Here is an 11,953-nt window from a genome sequence, read left to right as displayed (position 1 = left end):
GGAGTGGGGAACTCTACCTCGGCAGGGGGGAGTTCAGCGGAACCAGCACTGCTGTTGTACTCTCCGGATGCGCTGATCCTCGTCCACTTCGGCCAGCCGGATTCCACACCCGCAGTGAACTTGGGCGAATCCTGAACCGCGAGATACATATCCCAATATTTGAATTCCCTGAGGCATTTTTCGGGGTCGGGGAACTGCTGGTGAGACAACAGCTTCAATTCCTTGGCCGACTTGCCGCTGGTTGCCGAGCGGAGGTTGTTTGCGTAAATGCCAGCAAATCGGCTGAGCGGCTTCTTCAAACGATCCCACTGTTTCCGGCATTGCTCCGAGTTGTGGGGCTTCCCCGTTGGCGGTTTGAACTGGAGGAAGCTCTGGCTAATGCGCCACCACATCCGGTCGATGTGCTAGTTATCCCCGACGTATGGATCCTCAACCACACTGATCCACGCCTTCGCCAGCGCGACGCACTCGTCCGAGCTCCAGATGGTCCTCTTGGTCCCGCTGGATCCCTCCCCCACGTTAGCAACGTACACCTGGACGCCCCGTCCCCTGCCCCCCCTCGCCTTGGCCTCCCCCTCATCTCTGTCGCCGGCGGATCCTCCCGGATCGGAGAAAGCCCCAACTCCTCGAACGAGAACGTGTCAACGCCAGTGAACTGAGTCTCGAGAGGAGTACTCACCAGGTTATCCGTCGACAGTAAATCCATAAAGGGCCGATAGACGTTGTCTACCGGTGATTGGGGGACACCCGGCCTACTCCCCCCGAAGCGCCAGGCGATCCCTGCATCATCTCGGGCATCATCATCCCCGGCATCTGGGGCATCATCCCATACCACTGTGGGTACATATTGTAGTACCCCGGCATCATGCCTGATGGCATTTGGGATTGTGGCAGCATCCCCGGAAATTGGGACAACGACTGGGACAATAGCGTACTCCTGCCGATGGGAAAATGCGGCGCCAGTGAATCGCTCGAGGCGGGAGAAGAATCGCTATCGTGGTGCTCCATTGATGATTCAAAAGAATGGTATTTAGAGAGAGAGATACTCGTTAAAACAAGTTGTCCGAATGAAATGAAGTTCAACGGGATGTATTTATATAAAATCAAAAAAAACATTTAATGCACAATACGTGACGTCCGTGCGGAATTCGGTGACAGTCCACGCAATGACGGACGTTAGGACGGAATTCCGCTAAATTCCGCGGACCTGCGACGTCCTCAACCCAATTCCGTATCCGCGCCCGGTACGCCTAATGGAGGACGTCAGCGACGGAATTCCGGGACGTCCGTGGGAATTCCGCGCGGAAGTCCGCCATTGCGGATGCTTATGAAGGATAACTTGTCAAATTGGTGGATGTACATGTGTCCTAAGCTACTTAATTAGCTCTAATTAAATTCTTAGCGTAATTTTTATGAAGATATTTCTATATCAAATAACTTGAACGATACGGTATAATTTATTGTAGGATGAGGTTACAAGATATGGAGTAATTGTTTATAGATTCTAAAACTTTTAGGCGCCAAAAAATCCTAAATTCCACACTGATGATATCATGAATTGGAGATATTTTAATTTGTATTATTACGGAATATTACCTCTCTGGTCAACTTCACTTCAAGCCACCTTACACCTCACAAACCTATTAACTCTACCTTAATTTAACTCTAAATGTACAATTGTCTAAAGCTTACCTAATGTAAACAATACCATTTATCTAAAGCTTTTAATTTTGTGGAGCACAAACTAGATTTACATTATAAATATTGAAGGTGTTTTTGCACCTTTGAGCCAAAATTTCTATAAATATATAAACGGAACTAAGACCATTAAGATTTTTCAACGCATAAATAATTCATCTCGAATAGTGCACGATTCTATAGAAGGCACCTTGTAGTCTTAAGGAGTACATATATTATATATACACCTAAAATAACTGAAAATTTTGAGCTTGTGAATCTCAAAAATAATTTGTGAGAATGAAAAATAAATAAAAAATAAAAAATAGATAAGTTTTACTCCCTCCATCCCCATTAATTCCCCATTAATTGTCCACTTTTGCCATTTTTGTCTATCCACAATAATTGTCCACTTTCATTTTTTGTTATAAATAGTAAGTGAGTCTCATATTCCACTAAGCCATTTCACTATCGTTTTATTATAAAGCTAATAATAGTATATAAAAGTGATACACATACTCCACTTACTTTTTTAACCCACTTTCCTTTGTACGCGTTCCCTCATAGTTGATGCAAAACTTTTCGGTATAGCGTTTAAGAAATGAAAGTTAAGTGTGTTAAATAAATAGATTAAAAATTAAGTGAGAAAAGAAAGTAGAGAGAATAAAGTAAAAAGTGAATAAAGTAGACAGAATAAAGTAAGAGAGAGTAAAGTGAGAGTGAGAAAAAATGTTACTATACATAGAAATGATTCAACTATGAGGGAATTTCTCGAAATGAAAAAATGACTCAACTATGACGGAACGAAGAGAATACTACTACTCCATCCGTCTCGCTTAAGATGACACGTTTTTCTTTTTAGTTTGTCTAAACTATGATGACACATTTCCTTTTTTGGAAACTTTTTCTCTCCAATTAATATACTCAACCACTTTTTCTCACTCCTATTAAAATATTCATCTTTCTTTCTCTCTATTTTAATAACTACACCCATATGTTTTCTCTCCAATTAAACACTTTAACCAATAACTCCTAAAATCTCATGCCGGTCAAAAAATGTGTCATCTTAACCGGGACGGAGAGAGTATATTTTTTAAAATCTGGGTTAGAAGACAATTTTTGGAGTACGGGCCACTAATAATCATGAGTAATGGTTCTTGCCAGAACTCCATGTGACACTTATAAGGAGTATAGTACAATTTCAGTACAAATTCAAGCGCTAATAAATTCAAACAAGCATCATTTTGTTACTTCTCTTTCAATTCCTGTCTACTTTATTCCAGCTCTTACCGATTAAAACATTGAAGTTTTCAGAGCCAGTAGCTGTAGAAGCTTCAACTCAATACTCATTTCTTATGTGATTAGATTTATTAATTTCCAAAGATGGAGTGATTATGGATGAGAATTTGGAAGTCCTGTTTTTTTACTTGAAACAGAGACAATTTAAGCTTCCAACTCTCAAATCATTTAAATTCACAGAGATATGTATAGTCTTATTCAAGATTGATAATACCGATATTAATTATGATTAGGATTTTTTGGGTTATATACTTTCAACCCGATTTGTCATACGTAAATAATGAATTATCATGTTACTATTTTTCTACATGGATAATTATAATTTGAAAATAGTAGATGCCGGGGTTGTTCAGTTGGTATTGGTAAGATCATAAATATGTATCATGTTTTGCTCGTAAGATTGAACACACGACTTAATTCTAGATGGATAGTCTATCCACCCCTTCCAACTAAATAATCTCATAACTTAGTTCTAAATGGATAATTATATATGATAATGAGTCATAAAGACGCCGTCACTACTAAGATATGTATAATCCTAAACAACTTAACATGTTCCAGATACACTGATCGATATATTTACATCTAAAATTTTGTGTTGTTTTTTATTAACAAAGCAAGTGAAGTTTTTATTTATTTATTTATTTAAAAAAAATCCAAAATGCTCAGATCAGCAAAAGTGGCGAGCAAACAATCGATGAGCACGAAGAAGAAAATTTCCAACTCCTAGGACTAAGCACCATCAACTAGCTAATCGGAAAAAACAAAGAAGAAGGAAGAAGCAAAAGGATCACTCTAAGTACTGAAACAGACACACAAAGAAAAGGCCACACAAAGCAAGTGAAGTTTTTCGATGAAGATAAGCACAATGAGCATCGTTACTGCTGTAAATTCCCATCATTTTCGGTTAACATGACGAAAATAAAATAAAATAAAATGTGAAAGAGAATGGATGTCGGGACAGAAACGAGGCGCCCCCATGTGATCCTTAACTCCAAAATCTGAGAGAAAAAGGGCACTTCAAACCTCCACCACTCGCACAAATACAATCTTCTTCAGAGAGAGACTTTGATATTATTTGCATGTTCCAAGGCTGGAAAAAACTCAACATAAATCATACAAAATTTTGTGAAATGATCTTCTTCTGTTGCTACATCATTTGTCTTCCCCTTTTGTTTTACGTACGAACATTCATGTTCACATCTTCTGTAGTGCTAAAAGAGTGCTATATTTGATATATTACATACTCCTTCCTTCTGTACACTAATAAATGTCTCACTTTGACTCGATATGGACTTTAACAAATACTATTGGTATAAAAGAAAATCAGTGGAGAGTATTAATTTAGTAAATGAATAAGTGAAATATGACAGGCATTTACCAAAAATGATAAAGTGAAAGGTAATTAATGGTGAACATCCCAAAACGACAATAAAAAGACATTTAGTAGTGGATGAAGAGATATTAGTATGATTTAGTCTATGCGAGTATGCTGTTTAGTTTGATGAATGTTGCTTGATATTTAATCTTAGGACAATAGCATGCAAATTTAATCTTCACTTGGGCCCTTCCTTCTGATAAAATTAGTCTCGAGATAACTCAAATTCGATTTTCGGAATAAGGATGGAGTATATGTGTATTTGTAAAAGAAGAAAGAGTAATAGTATCCTACTGTTTAAGTTAATACTTCAAATATTACAGCTTCAGATATTCAATTTAAGAACTTTTTGAGTTTTTGACTCGTAAAACAGAGAAAAACTGAAAAAGGCAGGTAAACAAACGGACCGACACACCTTATCACATGTTCTTGAAATAAGATGGAATGAAAAGATAAATAACAAGAATAATAATGTAAAGTTAAGTAAACTGAGGAAAGGTCCCATCCATCTTATACTAAATAATATACACAAACGTGGAAGTTCAGTATTCATTTACATAAAACCCCATTTAATTTCGTAGGAATCTATACTATATATGCTATCTAGCATTAATAAATGAGGTTAAAAAAGCAAATTACTAGCAAGATTATTCAAACTTAAGATGATTTCTTTCGTTTTCACACTTATTTTGTAAAAATGACAATAAATAGTTAAAATGAGGAGAAGTTAAAGTAAGAACGAGAATAATACTGAGGAGAGTTTAGGGTTTAAGGAGAGTCACTTATATATTACTCTATCTCTCTTACTTTACTTTCCCTCCACTTTAAATACTCCATCTGTCCCACAATAGGAGTCACTCTTATTATGGGCACGGTTTAAAGAAATGTAAAGAATAGTGAGTTTGAAAAGTTAGTGGAATATGAGACTCACTTTTTTATATTGATTTTATATTAAAATGTGAGTGAAGTGAGTTAGTAGAATGTGAGACCTACTTACCATTTATGATAAAATTGAAGTGCGACTCTAATTGTAGTTGGGAATGATATGTGATGGGCAAGAGTAACATGGGCTTCATGTGCTTTAGCACATACGGAATGTTACGTCGCCGTCAACTACAATTAGTCACTACAATTTTATGTTTTAGAATTCTTTATTTCGTACTCCCTCCGTCCCGCTACAAGTGAGACGCTCCAAATCGGGCATTGTTTTGCAAAAACAATAATAAATAGTTAGAGTAGAGATAAAGTAAAGTAAGTAAAATAATTTTGTATATACTACAAGTGAGACGTTTCTTTCTGGCAGTTGTTTTGCGAAGATAATAATAAATAGTTAAAGTGAATAGAAAGTAAAGTAAGAAAAAATATTATAGAAGAGAGTCGTATATACAAAATTATTTTACTTACTTTACTTTATCTCTACTCTAACTATTTATTATTGTTTTTGCAAAACAATGCCCGATTTGGAGCGTCTCACTTGTAGCGGGACGGAGGGAGTACGAAATAAAGAATTCTAAAACATAAAATTGTAGTGACTAATTGTAGTTGACGGCGACATAACATTCCGTATGTGCTAAAGCACATGAAGCCCATGTTACTCTTGCCCATCACATATCATTCCCAACGACCATAAACAGTCACCTTAACTTCTTTCAACTTGTACACTTTGACAATGATTTTTTTAAAATGTGACATACGACATAGGAAATTAAAGAGTTTGTACGGTGCAAAAGTAAATGATTTTTTTCTGTATACAGATTAAAGGCACAGATAGTATACATCAGTTTGCAAGTGATGAAAGCAACAAATCACAAATAGAATATAATGACCTTTCAGTAATCCATGAGTCCTGATTAGCAAGGGGACCCGAGTCGGGTATTGTATTGACGTCGTAAATATACATATATCGGGCATAAAAACGTGGTGCTAAAACGTGCCCTTCACGGGCCGGTTTAGGGGGTCAGCATAGCTGGCCCGGGAAACAGCTTAGCAAATTACACTGCATAAGACCTAGAGACAATATCTCTAACCCATACTTTTGAATATAATAAATAGCACTATAATTAGAAACAAGGGAATGTGCCAAGGTTAAAGTATAGGTCCCGCCATAAATCATATAGAAATATGATTAAGGATAAGGGTTTCATACCTGATGCGTGATGGACTGAAATAGCACGCTGAAAGCAGGGTCGATCCATTAAGAACTCGAGCACGTGCCAGCCCCTATCAATATGCAGTACAGCTTGCAATCACTCCTTTTAATGCCGATCATGAACACAATCAGAATACGAACCCAGTTCCAAGTATTTATTCATATACGGGTCAACGATACAACTATAGTGCTCTCGGCTTGCACTCAACCCATAGTCGCGAGTCATGGACTCAACATACTCTACACCAAGACCCACTTGGCCTGGCTGCAACAAAGATAACCTTCAAGAATGCCTCTCTATCAGGCCTTATCCATTCCATTAGCATATCCTTAAAAGGCCTAATCACTTCAATCTAATCTCCAATTCGCCTCATCCCTACAACGTACCCTACCATACTAAACAATCTCTTTGCATTATCCAGTAGACCACACCTTCCGTACATTTCAATCAACATTACTCTGCTCCAACTTTATTATTTGACGTACAACACTCACATGAACCTCTTTGACCAATTCAAGCACATGGTGATGGAGCAGCAGACAAAGTGAAATTATCTGCTACTAAACTCAAATGGGGCATCGGGCATCCTCGTCAATGGCTCAATCCCTTCACCCCACGCCTTTGCCCCTGCATCGCCCGACAAATACGCATTTCCACACACGGTATTCTTCTCAGGAATTTCATCAAACACATTTACTGCATTACAGATGCTACACATTTTCACGTGAAAATCCACAAACAAACTAGCGAGCCACTCCGATTTCTCCACATAAGCATGCGTCAATTTACCAAAGACAACATTTTTCAGGCAAGAAGCTGACTTCAGATAGGTTCAATAAAGCGTATGAATCAATATAAACGCTGTTGCGAGGCATTAAAGAAAATGCGTGCATGTTGAGAAATGAATCGATTTGAGAAATGAATCGAATCGAATGGCAGCGGGTTTCTGAGGTTGATGGATTCCAGGAGCAGGTGCTTGCCGCGCTGACGGCACAGACGTCGTCCTTATCATCGAGCACCGATGCACATGCTCCTACTCTCCCTGCCTCTGAAAATTTGTCACTTATTTTAATTTTCGTTCATCCCTAAAAAATTTATCACCTTTCACTTACCATTTTTTTTGTAGTGGAATTGACACATTCCACTAAGTCATTTTCACTCCCATTTTGTTATAAAACTACTATATAGAAGTATGACTCATATGCTACTAACTTTTTCAATTTACTTTGTGTTACATTTTTTAAGACCCGTGTCGGATCAATATGGTGACAAATTATAAGAGATTGAGGGATAAATTTACTATCAATCGTCATTATTTAACAATGTCAAGTGCACATGGTCATTTCTCTTGAGGTCTTGCCAAATCTTGATTCTTGATTGATTTGCAGTATATTTTAGTGCAAAAAAAGAAGCTTTTTGGGATAGCCAATAAGGTGTGATGAGAGCTTAAACTAGAAAATTTTTTCCGTTATCTCCCATTGGAAAGGTGAGGTTTTTTATTTTTGTGGTAATGAATCTAAGTGGGGAGGCACGCACACATACATAGATTCAATGTCATAAAAAATCTTGATTTTAGTGGCTAAAAAACGAGTCGATTTGTTGAGGCACATGGAGTTGTTTGGACATAAACAGGAAAAAATTTAATGCCATGAGATGAAGTGTTTGTTATGCTGAAATTTGTTCCTGCAAAGAAAGTGCCTCAAATGTCCTTTATAGGTTGTGTCTAGTCAAGTTTAATTTTGATGAGATTTTGTTTATCTGAAACATCAAAAAATAAAATCTCATTCTATATCCTAGGAATATTGCACTGTTTATTAACTTTTCAGTACTTAGTGTATAATTTAATTATAAAATCCCAACTATTATCATATACTCAATTGATGAAGCTCAAAAACTTGAGATAATTAAGAGCTAAAACATGAATTGGTATATTTTTGATCAAGGTACATTTCAATCTGTTCAGGAGTACATTACCCGACAAACAATGACTACCTTAGACTACAAAATTGTGTTGCTCTAAAACTATCGTCTTTTGGCCAAACGAGAGGCGATGTCGATGAATACATCCTCGCTTCAAGGAATGGTCAGCCCCCCCATTGGATGACTGAATCCGAAGTCTTCCTCAGCTTGACTCAACAAATCTTGAAACGAAGAATCGTTCAAGAAAGATAGTGGCACGACGAATCTCTTCATTTCACCTTCCCCGACATAAACTGCAAAATGGCCCCTTGGGACATCAATTGAAGGTGATCTTCTTTCACTTGATGAAGAACATCTCAGAATCTGGAGAATGGCCATTCTTGGTATAAATGTAACACGAGACGAATTTTTTGAGATGTTGTTTTGGTGATTGCTCAAAATGACATACACACATATATAGGTGTGATTTTTGAGATGCCTTATGCATCAAAATATCTGATGTGAGTGGCCAAGAAACTAGCTAATTAGTGGTTGGCTATGAAGTCTTAGAAATATGAGGGATCACGTGAATTTGTCTTTCAATTCAAAAAAGATTTTAATGCAATAAGATTAAATGTTCTTTTTCTGAGTAAATATATGTTCCCTACCAACTCTAATGTATACAAATGAACTCTCTTCTTCATAGTACATAAGAATAATTATTTTCTGCCTATGAAAATGCCAATGCAAAGTGAATTTTGTAGTCTTGTTTCTGAAAATGAATAGCATACACACAATATATCCTCTTCATGAACAAGTGGCCGAGTAAGGGATGAGGCGGTTTTGTGGTGGCCGGTAAGATTCGAGAAACATAAGCACATGGGAGTTGTCTGCATAACAACACAAAGGTTTTTAATGCAATAACAACATGAAACAAATGTCTACTGCAATAACCATTTTTTTCCATACATTACTTTGTGATAGTGATTTGTGCTGTATCATTACACCAAAAACAGATACGTAGAAGTGAAATTTGCATTCTTCTATCAAACTTGGCCGTGCTGTAATTTGATGGTTGAATCATTATCCATCATTGGGAGATATAGGATGCAAAAACATTTATCAATAGTTTCTGCTCTACAACCAAGTCAAGTGCATCATGTTATACCACTGGCATCATGTCATTACTTAGTCTTGGTCCCAAACATAACCTTGAAAACGTTGTAGACATCATGGTCATAAGCCTTAGCCTTGTGATGCTGGCTTGGAATGATCTTGGTGTACAAATAAAAAACAACACATGCTATCGCCGGCCCGGCCCAAAACACCCAATGCCCATCCCACAAGTGCCCGCCTCTCACTATCGCCGGCCCAATGCACCTCGCCGGATTCATCCCAGCCCCACCGTACCCCTTCTGCCCCGTCACCGACGTTGAAACGAACACCAGCAGGCCCAAAACCACCCCTACTATCCCAAACACAAGCACAAGGCCCAACTGCTTGGCCTGCCTGTGATCATACGCCATCCATATCGACCCAAACAGGAAAATAAAACTACAAAACAACTCAAGCCAAAACCCCTGGGCCGTGTCCAGGCCCACCGAAACCGGCCCATTGGGCCCCTCTGCTATAACCGTCAACGTACAACCCCCGAGGGAGAAATTATGCTCCAACGTACTACTCACCACTGCTTTGAGAGCTAGCGCGCCGAGCACGGCGCCTAGGCACTGCGCTAGGATGTAGACGACGGCGCGCGCCATGGAGATGATTCCGACCAAGGCGGCGGAGAAGGAGATGATCGGGTTGATGTGGCCGCCGGAGACGGGGTGCACGGCGAGGAGGAGGATGGTGATGATCACGGCGACCAGCACCGATAAAACCAAATTCGGCATCTTGATGTCGGCGTCGATGGTCGAGATCACGATTGTGTCCAGCATGAACACCAAAACCGCCGTTCCGATCACCTCTCCCACCGATGCGCGCCATAACTGATGCAAAATCGAAGTAATTAGCTTCTCCTTTTTTAAGAAATTAGGTTTTGGAATAATTGATTTTTGGAAAGGGGATTTATTTTCACCTCTGATGATGCAAGCTCGTTTAATCCGAGTAGCTCAGTCAGGGTTAGAGATTGGTGCTTCCTTTTCTCATCGTGAGGCCTGCAATTAATTAGTTCAGATTAATTGAGATTATATATGATGATGACGATGATGATGATGATGATGATGATGATGATGATGATGATGATGATGATGATGATGATGATGATGATGATGAATTGATGATGATGAGAGAGAGGTTACGGTGGAGTAGTGTTGAGAAGCTGAATTTTGCTGCCACTGCTTTGGCATTCTTCATCATCTACGGCAATATTATGTGAGTGTTTATCAGCCATGATTTCCTCTTTTGGTTATTTCTCTTTTTAAATGTGTTTCCTATTTATACAAATTATAACCGAATTTCCACAGATCATAAGTGATGGGGCTGGGTGTTATATGATATATGTGGAGCTCGAAATATGTAGTAGTACTGGTCCTGAAATTGCATGATTTATTTTTATATACTAATAGTTAATGCATGTCACCAAGAAGAGTGGAGATTTAGTTAGATGTTAAAGGCTGTCACGCTTGAGTCGCAATTAATGCCTGCTTACCTTTTGTTAGTATTTAAGAAATTTTATGGAGTACTGATTCACATTTACCTGCATGCATGCAGTTTTAGACTTTTTTCATTGTCTATATTGTAGACTGAATTAATTTAAAGAAACACACACAATTAATTAAAGAAACATAATTTGATCTTTTTGGTTTTATGTTTAGTGTATATTCTTTATGTTATGCTTTATTGGACTGAGTAATGTTGGTTATCAGAACCGGATCGGAATAAAAATAAAAGAACTATTTTCTTGAATTTGCAAGCTAAAAAATACATCTAATAGTTATTAGTAACAAATTTCAACGATCTTAATATGAATACATTTATAGTACTCAATAAGAGTCTTCATGTGAGAATTTTCAGCCTAACTATACTACAAAAAACAAAAGATCACTACTACTTTTTTGTGTATATATAAGCGTACAAAAGCAGTGTGTGTATTGAAAGAAATGGCTAAAAAGAGTTCGAGAACTGGGGTGCCCGATTGCCTTTATAATCTCATAAAAAGTTATGAATGTTCCACAAAATTCGCACCTTGAAAATTAATTTCTCTGTTCTCTTCTAAAGTAGGAATCGAATCTGCACTTTCTCGCCAAATTATTTTTTGTCACAGTTTATAGATATATAAACCTCAATTCATAAAAAAAAACTAGTGGTTGATTTTTTAATTGAAAAAACATAAATTGGGATAATAAAAAAATCCGCGAGTAATTATAATTAATAATGTAGTTGGAAATGTCAACAATAAACTTCAGTCATCTTTACGTACTCATTTGACATTTAAGTCAAGTAAATAAATCATGCATGTTCAACAACACGAATTTGTCGGTAATAATATAGTTGCAAATATTGGAATACATTGGAACGCTATTAATGACGACTTTAATTAAAAGCGAAG

General features: G+C 37.7%; 1 protein-coding gene and 1 pseudogene across 1 annotated transcript; both read right to left on the bottom strand.

Annotated features, from left to right (window-relative positions):
- Positions 1-6,263: 6,263 nt before the first annotated feature.
- On the bottom strand, positions 6,264-8,802 carry LOC121764345 (annotated as a pseudogene).
- Positions 8,803-9,289: 487 nt separating this feature from the next.
- LOC121763627 (aquaporin-5-like) lies at positions 9,290-11,050 on the bottom strand. Its single transcript, XM_042159686.1, has 3 exons — positions 10,704-11,050; positions 10,481-10,559; positions 9,290-10,391 (listed from the first exon to the last, which is right to left on the bottom strand). Exons 1-3 carry the CDS (start codon positions 10,793-10,795, stop codon positions 9,588-9,590), a joined length of 975 nt encoding a protein of 324 aa, XP_042015620.1. The 5' UTR covers positions 10,796-11,050; the 3' UTR covers positions 9,290-9,587.
- Positions 11,051-11,953: the final 903 nt, after the last annotated feature.

This window comes from Salvia splendens, chromosome 14, assembly GCF_004379255.2.
Source record: "Salvia splendens isolate huo1 chromosome 14, SspV2, whole genome shotgun sequence".
Taxonomy (NCBI): Eukaryota; Viridiplantae; Streptophyta; class Magnoliopsida; order Lamiales; family Lamiaceae; genus Salvia; species Salvia splendens.
This window is presented reverse-complemented; position numbering and strand designations above follow the sequence as displayed.

Coding starts and splice junctions, on each gene's coding strand:
- LOC121763627 (XM_042159686.1), bottom strand. CDS start 10,795: ATGGCTGATAAACACTCACATAATATTGCCGTAGATGATGAAGAATGC. Junction 10,560..10,703: donor CTTCTCAACACTACTCCACC/GTAACCTCTCTC, acceptor AATTAATTGCAG/GCCTCACGATGAGAAAAGGA. Junction 10,392..10,480: donor ACGAGCTTGCATCATCAGAG/GTGAAAATAAAT, acceptor ATTTTGCATCAG/TTATGGCGCGCATCGGTGGG.